Source organism: Hetaerina americana, unplaced genomic scaffold, assembly GCF_022747635.1.
Source record: "Hetaerina americana unplaced genomic scaffold, ioHetAmer1.1.p SCAF_3, whole genome shotgun sequence".
NCBI classification, from domain to species: Eukaryota; Metazoa; Arthropoda; class Insecta; order Odonata; family Calopterygidae; genus Hetaerina; species Hetaerina americana.
This window is the reverse complement of record NW_027286874.1, coordinates 51,413,077-51,430,567: the sequence shown is the minus strand read 5'-3', so window position 1 is coordinate 51,430,567 and position 17,491 is coordinate 51,413,077. Positions and strand designations below refer to the sequence as shown.

At 36.8% G+C, this 17,491-nt stretch overlaps 1 protein-coding gene across 1 annotated transcript in view; it reads left to right on the top strand.

Moving 5' to 3' along the window:
• Positions 1 to 17,491, top strand: part of trio (trio Rho guanine nucleotide exchange factor) — a 251,658-nt gene that overhangs the window by 43,876 nt on the left and 190,291 nt on the right. The window contains exons 20-29 of the mRNA XM_071587214.1: positions 888 to 1,079; positions 1,182 to 1,476; positions 2,178 to 2,419; positions 2,649 to 2,794; positions 2,879 to 3,052; positions 3,298 to 3,544; positions 3,861 to 4,085; positions 5,991 to 6,254; positions 6,368 to 6,469; positions 6,843 to 6,982. Coding sequence (XP_071443315.1) covers positions 888 to 1,079; positions 1,182 to 1,476; positions 2,178 to 2,419; positions 2,649 to 2,794; positions 2,879 to 3,052; positions 3,298 to 3,544; positions 3,861 to 4,085; positions 5,991 to 6,254; positions 6,368 to 6,469; positions 6,843 to 6,982 — 2,027 coding nt within the window. The remainder of the gene's footprint in view (positions 1 to 887; positions 1,080 to 1,181; positions 1,477 to 2,177; positions 2,420 to 2,648; positions 2,795 to 2,878; positions 3,053 to 3,297; positions 3,545 to 3,860; positions 4,086 to 5,990; positions 6,255 to 6,367; positions 6,470 to 6,842; positions 6,983 to 17,491) is intronic.

The following is a 17,491-nucleotide window of genomic DNA, read 5'->3' as shown; positions in this document are numbered from 1 at the left end:
ACTTGTGCTTTGGAATTTTCTGTATATCTAGTGGGCAATGTTTTATATATTAGGACTTTGATTTACCTACTACTAGTGGCTTAAGTTTCTCCCTTCCATTTGCATTTGTGATTAATAAGATAGTAAGTCTTTGTTAGCTAAACATGCCTCCATGACATTGTTTACCTCTGTAGCACAGTGTTTTTGTTGGCAGCACATTAAAAAATAATGCTGTCTTGACTGCAGTGCTAATATCTTTTGGGCTATAGCCTTCAAGAAGTTAATTAATTTCTGACACCTTCCACTTGGTTGGTCTCAATGTCAAACACTTCTTCTTTCACCATATTCATCCTTGTGTATAAGATAGTGCATCTGGTGCACTATTGACTGAAAGTTGTGTAAACATTGCTACAGTTCAGTGCACATCCAGGATAGCATAGTTTTTTTTGAGAGCATGGAGGAGAGTTTTGTGAGTGCAGATGAATAGCAATTACCCTTAGTTGCATATGAGCTGAAATAAATTAATGAAAAATAAATTTAATTTACTATTTTGATCAAGAAAATCTTTTTCCAAGTTGATATAGCCCGGGAAATTTATGTGGTGGTTTTCCTGCTGTTTTTGTTAAAAAAATATTCAAATAAGAGTCAATGACTGTAACTTCCTTTTTTAGGGAAATTTATGTGGTGGTTTTCCTGCTGTTTTTGTTAAAAAAATATTCAAATAAGAGTCAACGACTATAACTTCCTTTTTTAATGTTTAATGTGATAATCCTAATGTGTCACCGGTAATTACAAATAGGTATTAATTTTTTTACTTTTATCTGAGAATGTTTCTCTAAATAGTACTGTGAACTTCATTTTGCCTCATAACTGATTGTGTATTGTTTTTTATTGGGATTTTTTGATAGAAAACTCATACTTCTGCTGTGCAAGTGAGGCATAGAGCAGATGCCCTCATTAGTGCCAATCACTATGATCCCCAAGGAGTTAGGGACATAGCAGAAGAAGTTACCAAGAGATGGCAACAACTAGTCACTTGTGCAGAGGAGAGGCATAAACTTGTTACTGCTAGTCTCAACTTTTATAAGACTGCTGAGCAGGTATGTAGTTTTAGTTTTGAGTTGAAGCCATTTTTGTCATATCAGTTTCTTTTATTCATTCACTGACTGTATTTGTTCTTGAAAAATCTTTATTTGTTGCAGGTTTGCTCTGTATTAGATAGCTTGGAAAGAGAGTACAAACGGGATGAGGATTGGTGTGGGGGAGGTGAATTGGCTGGGAACAGCACAAGTGGCGGGGGAGCTGGAGGGGAGCGAGGGGGGAATATGGTGGCCCAACTGATAAACAAACACCAGGAACAAAAAGAGGCTTTCCTTAAGGCATGTACTCTTGCTCGAAGGACAGCTGAGACTTTTCTCAAGTACACTGCTCGTAGTCTACAGTATTATAATTATCAGGGAGAGGCAGGGACTAGGACATCTGAAGGTCGTGTTAAAGGTATTTAATTGTTTATGTTGTATATTTTGATTTTTTTAAATGGATTCTTGGTTTCAAAATACATGGTATGCCTGCATGCTGATAAAATTTTTACAGGATGTTGAAAAGTGAGGTGGATTTTTTCGAACTGATGAAATCATTGGCCCTCTCTTTTCCTGTCTCAATTGGATGTTAAATGATATTCAGTTTCTTTTTTATTTTCTTATATTTGATCTTTCTGCTGGTTTACCCAGTTTACAGTTTTTTCATTAGTAATGGCTTTAGTGTGAGTTAGCCTTTGAAAAAGTTAAAAAGTATGAGTCATAGACTTATTAGTCAATAAAAATTAAAAGGGTATTCATAGTCATATGTTTTATTTGTCCTTCATTAAAATATTAAGATTTTCTAGTTCTTGGACGTTACACACACAGTGCCTTAATGTATACATGGTTTAATACTCATAAACAGGGGAGAGAAGCAAATACAGTACATGTCTTGAGTATTTGTCTGTTGAGCTCATCAGGGTAGTTGAAATGATTTACCTATGAAATGCTGGTTAATTTCTGTTTGTTCTGATCAAATTTTTATGACATTTAATCATTCACATAATTACTTTGTGAAGGTCATTGATATCATGATATTTCAAATATGAAAAATCTTTTTTCTGGCATTTTAATGGATGAGAACTTTTATTAATTCAGTAAAATACTATGATTCCACAGCTATCCTTGAGAAACTTTTGTGTCAAGAAAATAAAGTGCTTGAACATTGGACGCAAAGGAAAAAACGTCTTGACCAGTGCCAGCAGTTTGTTCTGTTTGAGAGATCAGCCAAACAGGCTCTGGAGTGGATTCATGATACTGGCGAGTGCTACCTGTCCACTCATACCCATGTTCAGGGCCAAAGCCGAGAAGAGGCAGAAGCATTGCTTCTCGAGCATAATGAATTCAAAGGAACCGCCAAAGTAAGGGCACTTCAGTTATTTCATTCATTAAAAAAACTCTTTAAATAGTTTTTTTTTAAAACCACCATATCATTAGTTTTGCCATGTAATGATGTGTAAATGGCGCATAAATGTTTTCATAAAACTATTTTTTGATAAAATTTATTAACAAGTTTTTTAATAGTATTTCACCGTTAATCATTATTCTAAAAATAATTAATATGGCAATTTCCTCTTTTTTTCTTTATAGGAAACTCGTGAAAGGGTCAAATTACTTATGCAGTTGGCTGACAGTCTTGTGGAAAAAGGGCATGCTCATGCAAGTGGCATCAAGCAATGGGTTGCAGCTGTCGATAACCAGTACAAGGATTTTAGCTCTCGAATGGATAAATATAGGTCAGTTCATTTTTATTCTAGATTGAAAAAGAAGTCATTTGTGATTGATATGTATATATTTGTTTTTGCTCTGCTCCAAATTAGGGCACAACTGGAAGAGTGTTTAGGAATACAGGCAGAAGGTGATGGGAGTAGGCAAGATCTTTCCATTGACCGTAATTCGGATCCAACATTGGAGGCTAAGGTGAAAGAGGCAGCAGCAGCAAAAGACTTAAAAGAGCTCAATGAGGAGAAGAGAAGATCAGCAAGAAGGAAAGAGTGAGTTGTTTTGTACTTGTGTGTATATTGTACATTAACTGCTTCACGTCATCATTTTCTTTTATCATTGTGTGAGCATCAAACTTGCTGGAGCTTATGTATATATTATGTTATTTTAAGAGCTACTTAATTAGGAACTTCTCTTTGATAATAATGTGTTTTTGAACAACTGATTTTTTTGTTGCTAGCATCCATTTACTATTTAATAAGATACTGATTTCTCATCATTGACATTTTTCCTACAGATTCATTATGGCAGAGCTTTTACAAACTGAGCGTACTTATGTGAAAGACCTTGAGGCATGCACTCGTTATTTCCTGGAAGAGATGCGGAATGGTGGAACAGGTGTTCCAGCTCCAATCCAAGGGAAAGACAATATAATTTTTGGAAACATGGAAGAAATTCTTGAATTTCACCGAAGTATATTCTTGAAAGAACTAGAAAAGTATGAAACCATGCCAGAAGATGTGGGCCATTGTTTTGTCACCTGGGTAAGTATATTTAGCCATCGCTAAAGCTAAGCATGTGAAAAACTTTTAATTATAATACGGTCTGATTTTATTCCTAATCTTATTTTAATCATGAATTTTAATGAATAGAGTTTTCCTTTTTCTCATTTTTTGGTTGTCAGACTGAATGATTTGGTTGTTTGCAATCAGTCATCAGTGTCGGCACATGAGAAGTAACCTCATTACAAGGCTTGAAGTACTGGTGGAAGTTGATTTTTAACTATCCAGGAATCATGCCTTTCTGATAAGTTTTGTAATGGACAGGATATATTTAATAATAACACTTTTTGTTCTACAGGCTCAGCAGTTTGACATGTATGTAAAATATTGTAAGAACAAACCAGAATCAAACTCCCTTCTGGTGCAGCATGGGGGCACCTTCTTTGAAGAGCTTCAAAAAAAGCACAAAGTGGAGCATCCCATAGCTGCATATCTTATAAAACCAGTACAAAGAATAACCAAGTATCAACTCCTACTTAAGGATCTTCAATCATGTTGTGAAGAAGGTCAAGGAGAAATCAAGGTGCATAAATATATTTAATATTCTGTATCAAATTAGCATATCATACAGCTTGTTTTTAGAAGTAACTCTTAACTGGGATCTTTAGTGTATGCATGCCTTTAATTAACATGGTGATCATGAACATAAAGTTACCTCTCAGGTTTTAATATTGCATAATCATCCATATTATTACTTTAGACAGTTTGAATAACTTTTAAGTATATACCCTCATGAAATAACGAAGATGGGATCATTATGTTGTAAGTGCTTAGTTCTATTATATACTAAGAAGCGCACTAGTTATAGTCTGGAACTCATAATCTAGAAATCTATGACTTGGAAACACCCATAGGTCTGCGATATTGTGATAGTGATTACATACATGCTTTGAAAGATGACAAAGATCTTATAAGTGATAGTCGATTGTAATTCGTTGAAATTGCACTATATTCTGGAAGTGATTTTTCCAATTCAAGGCTATAGATCAGTTGAATTTAAGCAAATTTAATGGGAATAATTTTGAATACTAAACAATTTATTACACATTGTCTAACTTGTCTTTAATGCCATATATATTTTGCCATAATATGCTGAGGCCACTAAATTTGTTGAACATTGGCCCCTTGATGAAGTGAGATTAAAACAGTGGAAGTAACAGCAGAGAATTTAAGGCTTAACATAAAACATCAATTGCCGAAAAAGTAGATTTGATAAAAAAACTGGATGCCTATCCATCTGTGAAGCTTTTGTGGGAGACATCAAGTCTTTCACTGTATGTGACATTAAGAATAAAAAAGAGAAAGTAGAAAGTCGGATACAGAAGTGACGGGGAAAAATGTCCGAAAAGCTGAAAGACAGGGAAAGAAGGCTGAAACAATGATTTGCATGCATTAATTATGCAGTGGCTTCTGTTTTGTCAAAATGAAGTATTGGTTAGAGGTCATGATAAACTTTTTCATTCAGAAATACCTTAATTCAGCTACCAGTTCAATTGGAAAAGTTCTAAAGGTTTTTTTATATGCAATAGAATCACTACAGATATTTATGAAAAGGTATTTGCTGGTGAAAGATTTTCATCAGATGTAGAAGCTGCTGATAAGTTCATTGGAAAATATTTGAAATTATTGAAAACTGAGTATCCACAAAAAAAACTAAACAATTTTCAAACTATAGCAATGGTTGTGAACACAAAAAAGTAAAAGCCTCAACTCCAATTATTAAGATGGCATTAAGCCTAATGATAGTGTCAATTATAGCAGTCACAATGAGTTGGCAGGGAGTTCATGACCCAAAGTGTGGCAGCATAATTGTCGCATGGAACAAAAGTTCATTTTCCATGATCACCTCATGTAATTTATGTAATAAACAGTGAACTGTTTCCATGAGCATCTTTATTAAAAGATGCTTATTTTTTGCTTATTAACTTTTAACGTCTATTTAATTTGAATATATAGGGCCTGCCATGTGCCAAATAATTATTTTATGAATATTCCTTGAATTGGTGCAGACCCCCACAAATGTTTGTTTTTGAATTTAGAAACAGGGTATTCTTTATTGTTTTCTATGTTCATATTTAATAGTAATGGAAAAAATGAATAAAGTTCATAATCAAAGTTTTAGCAACTGGATTGAAAATATCTTTGAGTGAAAATAAGACTAGTTACTCTGATAATGTTAATAATGCTGAAAAATCCCTTGTCCAGAATCATTTAGGCTCAAACATTTAACATGCTATATTGCATGTTACTTTAAAAATTATTACTCATTCATTGTAGAATTTTGAGACTTAGAATTTACTTGAACAAATGATATTTGCTTTTATAAAAGACGTGTTTCAGAGAAAAGCCTTTGCAAATACGCATGTAATAATTGATCAAGTGAATTTAAAATATTCAAATGTAATTTATCTGAATTTCTTTTTCATAGGATGGCTTGGAAGTGATGCTGAATGTACCTAAGAAGGCCAATGATGCCATGCACTTATCATTGTTAGAAGGCTGTGATGTATCCTTGGATAAACTAGGTGATGAAGTTGTACTTCAAGATACGTTCCAAGTTTGGGACCCCAAACAGATAATTAGAAAAGGCAGGGAACGACACATATTCCTGTTTGAATTGTATTTATTATTCAGTAAAGAAGTTAAGGACTCCAGTGGGAAGGCAAAATATATCTACAAAAATAAGCTCATGGTATGATGTTGTTCACTTCAATTCTTTAGTTTAGAATTATTATGAATCGTTAAGTGTGGAGTATAATTAATTATTCAATATGTGTTATTACAATAATTGCATAATTTTTATAGACATCAGAACTTGGGGTGACAGAGCACATAGAAGGAGATGAATGCAAGTTTGCAGTGTGGACTGGAAGAGCTCCAATATCAGATTATAGAATAGTACTTAAGGTAATTCATGTATAATTTTTGTGATTATATTCTTGCATCAGTTTTTCAGATTAACTTTTTTTTGAAGGCTTTCATACTGACTCTATGGTGGTCTTTTGCGCTATAATCTTATGTCATTTCAAATTTGATGATTGCAGGAAACACTGTTACTATAATTTTATGCTTTTTCATACATTTTTGTGACAATTTAAGTGAGAGAGATATGTATCATATATTACTTGAGGTGTATAAAAAGAAACATGTATTTTGGACTTGATTTGGTTGTATGTGTCATAATCTTACAATTTCAAGCTTCTGACATAGAAAATCTTTAGGTAAACCATGTGATTTTGATTAAGATTTTAGCCTTCATAATCTTATACATCTTTCTTAGGCTTCATCACTTGAAGGGAAGCAAACATGGGTGAAAAAACTGAGAGAAGTTATTCAAGAGACCTATTTCAGTGGTGCCTTGCCTCTTAGCATGCCAAAGAGTCCTGCGAAGCTGAAGCCTGGCAGTCAGAGATCAAGCAGGTATTGTACCAGATATTTTTCATTGTTAGTGTACGTTTTAATAATTTATTTATATCCTCAAGGTTTTGTCACTCTTACCAATTGGATAATTATAATTCAGTTTACACTTAGATTATCTTAGCTATGTACAGGTTGTGAACTTAAATATTTTCCATTACACTGAATGGGACAGATGCATTATCTTATTATTTTTTATTTCATACTGTGAAACAATTTTATTTTTCAATTGTGTGTCAATTTCAATTTTTCAATCAAGCAATTTCAATGAGGAATTCTCATTTGAAGGTTTTGTAACATAACGGATTTTATGTGGGCACATTTTCATTGCTAATTGGTTTCACTTTTCTTTGATGAAATACACCAAGTCACCAAAAAATGATAAATTTAATGTGACATGAATGGGGAAATGTAAGATTTAATAAAAAAAGGGGCATTATTAATTCTTGCTGAAATACATACTGTATTTTAATCCAGTTTATTGCATGGCATCTTAATCAGTGATTTTCCAATTTATTATTCTATTTATGGTTTTTAGGCTGTTAAAATAAAAGAATAACATTTCTGAAAATTTGGAACTTCATTTGAAAAACAATAAAAAATCACTATGCATGCCACAATACTCCTATTCAGAGTTGGTAGGTGTATTTTCCTGTGTATTTCCCCTACCCTGACTTGCCATCCTAAGGTTCCATGTTCAAGTCCTGATAGCATCAAGCAGTGAACTCATGATATGAGAAAGCCGACTACCCCATCTAATGAAGCATTAAACTGTATGCATCTCAGTAATTATCATTGAAAACAGGCTTTTACCATGATAATGATTATCTCAATTTTTCCTCCATCGCCTGGAATCCTATAATTCGTCGAAGTGTTTTACAAATTTTAATGTAGGGTAGCCAATCAGATGATAAAATCAGGAAAACTTTCTTGAAAAACTTTGCAAAATTAGGAATTCGTTTAAATTGTATTAAAGCTGTGAATGTGATATGCAGTTCGGGCATTATCAGTGAGGAGAGCTTTAGTCATTGGGCTAATTCATATTTGCTAGAGGCCTTTGCATGTGGAGGTCCTGGTGAAATCCAATACATGGCTGGGCTGACTACAGTGTTGCCATGGCAGGCATGGAAAAGGGATGATTCACGAAATGTAATTAATCATATTAAAAATTCAGGTGGAGCATCATATTCATGGAGAAAATTGGAGAAAAGTGATAATAGGGATCTAGAAAATGAGAGACCATACCAATTGTAAATGACGTTGGGTGTTGTTTGTTTCCCATATACTTGTGCTGTGGAATACTGCTGCGTGTGACTGAAACCATGATACAGGGTATTTCAGGAGCAAAGTGTAATACTTCTGGAGTGGATGTGACTTTGAACATATTTTCATATAAATATATGTTTGGAAACCCTTGCTACCAAATCCTGGGTCACAAAAACATTTAATGAGCCATGAACCATAAACACAGTAATCAACCCAAAAGTCTGTTTTATGGGTGATGGTAAAGTTCATCCAGTACTAAGACCAATGGTGTCTGAAATGCACGCATCAAGGTAGGGGGCCAGTGCCTTTCCTTGTGTCAGTTATGGTTTCTTAGGAAGAGCTGTTACCCAAAAAATCACATAGCTTGGGTGGAGTTGAGGGTGCCTGGAGAGGTTTGCCCGGAAATCAAACCCAGGCCCTCCAGTCTGTTGTCCAATGCTTTTATTGAGCACATTTTGTATTTTATGTGTAGATGCTTAATTGTCTAAAAAACACATGCCTGGAGATGGGCTGGTGTACTTTTTTTCATTTAAGTTAACATGAATGTTTATAGCAACAAAGATTTCCTTCGTCTACTCTTCACTTTTCAAAATGGCCGTCTGAAATCACTAGTTTATTCTTTCTTAATAACCTAATTTTCGCTGAAACTTTTAACAATTTCTCAGATGCCAAAAATTTATTCCTAATAAATGTTTTTTGTATTCAACTTTCCTTCTAATGGTAGTTACATATATTCTCTTCCATTTCTAATGAAGAAATGGTTATTTGTATTAGGCTTTTTAATGCAGAGTTTGAGAATTCATGCCAATAACAAAGAATATTGTCTGTTCGGGAGGAGAGGCAGGCAAAAATCTGAGGATTTTCTGAGGAATATTTTATAAAAAATACACTTTCCTGTTCAATAAAAATTATATCACTTAACACCTATAAAAGCCCTGTTTTTTATAGAGTTGACTATGAATTTGATAAGATGTTTGTAATTACCTGTTAGCTCATGAAGTTCACTCAAAATAGTAATAAAATATTTATTTCTTAGCCTACAATAAAACTAGCCTTGATTTTCCTGCAAAAAATTAAAATTGCATATTTATTTAGGTGAAGACTGCCAGTAATTACAAATGTTTTTCAATATGGCCTACCTCACAATACCATCGATACACATTGTATTGAATTTCACCTGGAAAGTCTTGAATGTTAGCAATAGTGACCGAGGAAATTATCATGAACTGAACACTTAGTCAGTAATATTACATTTCATTTTTTTGTGTATAGGTTTACAGTAATATATCACCATTTCCACCAAACTTAATTGAAAAATGCTACCCATAAACAATGACACAAGAAGAAGGCTTATCCTAGGGGGACTCAAATTTGTGGAAACTCCAAAATAGCAGTGGTACAATGACACCAAATATCAGTATTTGCATGGAAACATTAACATTTTTCATGGCTGTAAAGCAAGAATTTCATCATTCTTGGGAATTGATAACTGTGGTTTGTTTGCCGCCAAGTAGTATCCTATTTAAGCATTATTGTTAAACCAACAATGAATTTTTCAGTTGAAATTTCTCACTTTTGATTAAATTTCCTTTTGGTTATTTAAATTTTATGAAATTTGTGTTCTAACGTGACTGAAGAGAAAGTATGAATTTAAGAAATTTGTCCCTTATCTCCTGGTGATCACTGGCCTTCCATACCATGTGGTCTTTTTTTCTTTCCCTTGACCTATTCCTCTACCCATACCTCCTGTTCTCAATGATAAGCGGAGCATGAATCACCTTGGGAGTCAAGATTGTCACCAGCCTTGTTGAGAGAGAATTATTACGCAAATAGAAGTAGATTTTCCCTCCCTCTCACTTTCCCTTACTTACCCACTCAGTCCAGTAGAGTTATTTCGGTTAACTGAAACTGGCATCCAGTATTCTGTTTGAAAACATGAAAGACCCACCACTATCCACTTCTGGGCAAAACCATCATGGCATCCTAATTGGTAAGACTAAGAAATCCATATTTTATAAATACTTAGAATGGACTTTGATGACCTGATGAGGTAATTCCAGACATGTTATCAGATTTATTGTCAAATTAACAAAACAAGCTTGGCTGGCATGTGTACTATGTGCTATGGTTTATATTGGACAGGGAAATGTATTTGTTCTAAAACATGCCTTAAAAATCTGATTTTTCCTTCCTTACCATAACAGACACATTCCATCATAATATCCTTTGTAATTGGCATGCAAACCTGAGCTCTTCTTTCAGAATTTTGTGAAAATAACCATTTTTTGTTAGGAATAGAGATAGGGAATTTCTGAGACACCCATTAGAAGAGAAATTTGACAAAAAGTAAGTATTTTTTAGGAGTAAATTCTTATATACTTGTGGATTTGTAAAATTCATAGTGAAAATTAGGCTATTGTAAAATAATAAACTTGATTTCAGGCTGCTATCTTGAAAATAGTGCTGAGTAAAGAAAGAAATCTATGTAGTTGTAAGCATTCATATTTCCTGGAATGGAAAAAGGTGTATCAGCTCATCTCCAGGAATGTTTTTTCAACCATAAGCATCTTTATGCGAATTACAAAATGTGCTTGATAAAATGTTTATTTTGCCACAACTTCATAACTAAGAGTTTCCATGCATATGTTCATGGGAAGAATATGTTCATCATTACATCCCCTATCACCTTTGGTAATGCAGGACTTTCCTCCGGAAACATCTGTTCATAGAATTGACTCCATTTTGATATGTGTACTGTCTTTTTTAAGAGCATGAAAATAAGGAAAATGTTTTCTCATATGTCTCAAAAAATAGGAGTGTATTAAGCAATATTTGTTAGTTTCAAGGAAGGAAAAATCGTTTGTGGTCATCTCATTGTAAGCCAGTCATCCTCTTGTTTTTTTATTTTATTACATATAGTATAAACCCCAACTGTGAAAGCTGAGGGATTATAATAGGAGTTGGAGGAAGTCTGTCTACCCTCAGTCATGTCATTACTTCCCTCTGAAGGGTCAACTTGGTGGCTGTTCTTGTGAATGCTTTATGCTTTACAAATTCATATGCTGTTGTCATTACTTATATACTTGAAACGAATTTTTCTTGTGGATGTGATTTGATCATGAACTCATGCACATTCACGGCTCGTAAATTTATTTATGTTTACCTCGTCTCAGAATGTATTTGTCATCATGCTGTTGAAATATTTCCGACTATCAATATCTCTTTTACAGGAGGAGTTCATGCTTTGTATGTGTTTTTTATATTATTTGTGATTTCTGCTTCCTTAGCATTGACGCTTTTTGATCGAACGTCTCATAAATCGTCTAGTAACATAATGATGAAAATATTTTGAAGGCACCTAAAGGAAGAAATCCTGCTTAAGTCGGCACTGCCTTGACATTTCTCTTCGCGTAGTTATCAGTGTAGGCATAATATTTGTGAGGTAATATTTGTTCTTGGGTGTAGTGGCGGATTTTTGAGCGAAAAAGAAGATGGGACTTCCGCTGAAAATTGTGGTCGCCAGGGCGGCCGTCCGCTCTGCTCTCCCCTTCGCCTTCCCACCCATTCCCTCCATTTCCCGCCACGTCTCCCGCAGCTTGCTTCCTTCCGCACAGAAAGCAGGAAAAATTGGGTTGCACCCGAGAGTTCCCTGTACTTTCAAATTTATCGGTTCAAACCGCATCCGCTCCGCCGGAAGTCCCCGTTGCCTCCAGTGTCGAACGCGTCGCGCTGTCATTCGAAAGCAGTCTCAAATAATTGTGCCTAGTGCCAAAGTCGAAATTTTGCGAATGTTAGTGCCTAAGGCCTTCGAATAAAAGAGGATCCGAGAATCGTGCCGTTTCTTGGCGTTTACGTTTGTGCCCATGCGATGACAAAAACTCACTTATAATACTAGGTGTTATATGCTCATATTTTGATCATTGAAATAAAAATTCGAAGCTCTTTTCTACTAATAATGTTGTTAACCAATACTCAAATGATGTTTTGACAAAATCCGATGATTATCGCTTTTTATTTCACATTCTTTTATTCGTGGAATGGACTTAAACTTTCACCTAGTAACGAAGATGGTGTGGAGAAGATCTCTATATTGTATTTCGTTTGCCATTACTCTAATTTGCTATGTACGCACTTTGTTTATCTGCGTACTCTCGCATATAAGCCGTCGTCCACGTCGTCATTTAAAACCAAGTGCTCTCACAAATGAACCCCAGAAGCACATCTCTCCTTTTAATAGAATTCACTTATCTCTCAGCGTTAAATTTTCGTGGTGTGACATCTGGTCGCACAGTTTAATATGACACAACTAATCCCGCGTATGTATCTTTGGAAAGAGGTATCTCAATCGGAAAGGTAGAGTTAGTAGAGTTGGGTAGAAAGGATGTTTCTCGATTGAGAATGTGATTCACGCTCGACGAAAATGCCCAAGTATTGCGGAATTTTAATAGAGTTGCCCTTACTGTTGCATGTTAAGTCTAGTAAAGTTAATTATTGCGTATAGGGTCATTACATTTTGATGTTCACACTATTATTTTCTTTAATTGGTGTCTTTGAGCGTAGAAATGAAAACCTATGAATCTCTTTTCCATGGTAATTAGGGTATATTACGTTATACTAACAACTAATGCGTTTAGCATTAAACGCTGTATTTCATGTTTCTATGATAAAAATCCAGGTTTGAAATGCAACGGATTAAATCGCTCTACTGCACCGGTTGAAGATTTTAATCTTGTGGTGTCTTATAGAAAAGGAAGACATATTATAACATGTAATATATAGGTTCCTTCAGAAAGTGAAACCTAATGCAGTTTTACTTTAAAGTTTAATGTTGTAACTATAAAATTAAATCGGAATGTTGGTAAAGGTGATTTGAGTGTGATGGTGGAGGTCGACTCTCGTTGCACGCACATTGTATTTTGTATTGATTATTAGCATCATTTAATAACGTTGCGTCAGGGATTTAAAACATTGCGGACGTCCTCGCAAAATGTCACCGAGATTTAGCTAATTTTTGGTTTTCGTGTGGAAGTGAGAGCAATGAGTGCCGTCGTAAATCTCAACGGAAAATTCAGCGATTAGCTTGTTCCTTAATATTGAACTTTTCATTGATTCTCTTTTTTCATCCAGCAGATATATTTAGCAAGCTACAATTCCTGTCATATCGTAAATGTATGACCTTCATATATATTATATCTCTGATAAAGATATCATTACCATTTATGTCCGAAGCGAGATTGGCTTTCATTGGTTTTTAATAAACGAGTAGAATTGGGTTCAATTTGGGGGATAATTGCCTCGCTTTTTCGCTTACAGGATGTTTACTTCTTCTCCTTCCGTTTCCCTCCCTCCCCCTGTTTGATCATAGTCTGCCTATCCGGTCCACAATGTCTTAGCTACGTTTTACGCAGAAAATGTTTGACTCTTTGTTATTTCGGAGCAAGAAGACTTGATTTTCATTCTTGATTTCCACCGCGTCGTGAGTAAAAATGTTTTTTTTTCTCTTCCTTGCGCCTTGGAAGGGATAACTTCAGTTCTGCATTCCCGTCATCCGGTTTGCTCAGATGTCGGTATCAAGGGAGGAAATATCGAGTGGGGTGGACATCTTTTGAAATTCTTCCTTCAGACATGAGTGCTGTTATGGCACACATGCTCATAGTATCGCGAGGGGTCAAGAGCGATTACTAGTTATGTCAACCATATTTGTGCATTTTGCGAGATGTAAACTTGGACGTAATATTTGACTCATTTTTTAATATTTTAGTTTTCATCAATATAAAAAGCCAGGCCGCTTGTACTTAATATCAATTTACTATGTCAGATAAGCTGTTTGTATTTTGAGGTGATTAATTTTTGTTGGAATCTTAATGCCGTGTGTTTCCCTATGATTTTTTATTGCGGCATTGTTTACGGTAACATCGAGATCGAGAAAACATACATCATGGGGTTTAAGAGATCGTATGAAAACTGTGTATTAGGGAGCTCGAGTAGTTAGAACTGAAGGAATGAAAGAAAATTATAATCTCAATACTTTTCTCTAGCTCGAGGTGCGCGTATATTTTTGTGCATCTAGGCTATCGATGTATGTTTGCCAAATGGAATTTGAAAATAATATCTTCGCTATGTGTGTACGTTCTGAACGTATTCTTTCACCGTCCTGTAATTCAATATAGTTTTCACCGCTTGGTAAAATATCAATATTCAGACTGAGTAATTTATGTAGGACCGGAAAGGTATTCGGCTCAATTTTAGATAGCTACTTTCATTAGCTAGCCATTCCTGAGAGGAAATTTGGCAGATTAATCCCTACGAAATGCATTCTGCCAGTCAATTACTTCCCGTTGGTAAAATACCACCAAGCAGTGCAGTTATCAGTTTAAATCGGTTATTTGAACAAACCTGTCCCAGCAGCAAATAACACATTTTTGCAGCGTTTACGAAGTCCTTAGAACCGTAACTGCAGAGTTTTTTTGTCCTTCTATGGTACTTCTAACCTAAAAATCAAGAAAAAACAGTAAATCTTGGAAGTGTCTTAGAAAATTCTCAGAAATTTTACAGAGATCTATCGTGACCGCCCCTTGCCATGGCAAAGCAACCATGTAGAATCTCTTTATATAAATGTTTGGTCGGATGGATGGTACGAATTAGTCATATACCTTTAAAGGCAGTTTTGTTAATGTCACTACAGGTGAAGAATCCAAAACTGAGTTAACAGAATGAAATCTATATCGATCATTCACAAGTAATTGCTGTAATGCTGTTATGTTCTCTCAGTATGCGCTTAAAAGCCGTATGCCATGGCGCATCTCTATTTTCCAACCTTGACTTCACACACTTGGTAAAAATCTTTTTCTCATATCCGTGAGTAGCATGCAAGCACTGCCACCAACGATAAATAGGCAAGGATTGTTTCCCTTAAAAGCATATTCTGAGATCAGAAACACGACAAGTCACACTTTACGGGGACGGAATATCTGCAGAGATTACACACACGTCTGAGGTGTCTAACGGCCCATTTAGAAGTGACAGATTTGGAAGTCGACAAATCGGATCTTATAGCTTTTGGTCACTAACGATCAGATATGTATGTCCCTCTGCGGGACTGATCCGTCGGATCGGATATTTCGGCATTGTTGTTGATGAGATATCCCTTCAATCTGGATATGTTGGGATCGACCGACGGGATTGGTCTGTCATTCTAGATCTGACAGGACATCCGCTCGTGTATGCGCAGATATTGAATATATTAAACGTAATGCGATAAAAGAAGTCTGATGATTTTGACATTGTTGTATTTGTGGGTTAAAAAAATTGATGATAGTCTTTCTTTTCTTTAATGGCCCCGTTTTAAATGTAATTGCGCCCGATAAATGTGTTTGTAGTGAATAAGCTTATTTTTATGGCGGGTGCGTTCAGTGGGGATCTTCACACCACAATTGCTGGGTGTTGAACATGTTTGATGAGAATCAGAGGGTTCTTCCTTTAGTCTAATTCAAATGCTTGGCGGCATAAAGGGAATCTTGAGTGTTATCCCGCGATGTCACTCGCCTCGACGCCAGCCAGTCTGTATTACAATTAGCTCGCCCACCGCTGCAAGGGGCAATGAACTTAACGAAATGCAGGCGCGAGTTGAGGATGTTCTCGATAAAATTGCTCTGGAGAAGAATGCATGTGCATGATAAATCAGAAATCAGGAGCGATTAATTTGATTTCGAATTGCATATCAACTCATTATATACCTTGGAAACATAATTGTTCTATATATTCTAGAAAGATTGGGGGAAAATTCGTTGTCGCCCGTGGCACTTTCTTATCTTCGATAAAAAAATCCAGCCTTAGGACATATTTGACGCAATATATTTTTCTGCTTCGTGCAACCCCGTAGCGCAAGGGTAACCTGGGGCCGTCGGAGATCGAATGGCAATGTTTTACTGACCGCATTACGTCTCGTCGTCGACTCTAAATGTATTTACCCTTCACGTCCTCATTTGTTTGCCGGAGGTCGTTGTAAATATTTTCTCTGCGCCCCTTCCTCGTCCTCGGGGCTTACCTCGGCGGCGGCGGCGACGAGGAGACGTAAATGACCGAGAAATATGGGCATGTCATTTCCGAAAGCGCGCACATTTCGTTCGGGGTTCCGGACGTAGGAGTGAGTGAGAGAGAGAGGAGGTAGAGATGGACGGACGGTGGAGGACTGGCTTAACGAAGGCGTAGATGTGGAACACCGATCTGCCCCGTACATGACAGCAACCCGAAACGCTTCCCCAATCCCATATTCCCCCTCTCCACAGGAAGAGGGCGCGTGCGAGAACCGCGGAGAGGTCTCTCTCCCTTTCCCATATCTTTCCCCTCTCCTTCCATCCCTCCGTATACCGCTACATCTCTCCCGCCGATTCTGCGCCCCTCCCGGCATTTGCAGCATCCCTCCCAAGATTCGCTTAGGGCGTGCGCGGGATCTCCGGAGGCGTTTACTCTGCCGCCGTAGAAAATCGATATCGCTGTCACGAGGATCGGAGCCCCCACTGCGGCGGCCTCCTGCCAGCCCCCCCTTCCTGCTCTCCCTCCGCCGCTTTTCCTCCTCTCTCCTCCCACGCCCCTCTCCCTTTCCTCTCCCTTCTCTCCCTCGACTTCTCTTCCTCTGGCCAACCCCATTCTTTCTCCCCTCCTTCCTCCATCGTTCCCTTCCGCACGCGCCTTCGGCCAGGATGGTCCATTTGATTTAGGCCTGGTTTCCATTCACTCTCCCCTACCCCAGTTTCCTCTTCGTCCTATGAGCGTTTTATGTTTCCACTTCGTCTCCCATTTGGCGTTTTCTCCTCCCCTCTCTGTTCGACCCGCAGTTCGCCACCCCCATTGCCAGCCACTTCTGCCGGTGTGCCCCCCTACCCATCCCTCTTACCCTTAGGTGGGTTACATTTAAATGATGCATATGACCTTGACCGGAGTAGCAGTTTTGGTGGTGGGGTTGTGCCGGGGTGCATACATATGATGTTTTTTTTTAATTTCCCTAGGAATGAAAATGAGGGTGTGTTTAATTTTGTCGTTTTGTGATTCAAGAGGAAGGAAGGGCGTTGGTCAGACTTTTTGATTTGGCTCATTGTTTTGTTTTCGTACGATGGCCAGTTTTAATTGGGGTCTCCGAGGCCGGGACCCATGTTTCCCCTTGAACCGGAATAAGATTTATTGGCTACGCCCGTTTTTTCTCTCGGGCAGCACCTCCCGTCTCCCCGTCGTGTAGTTGCCAGGTTT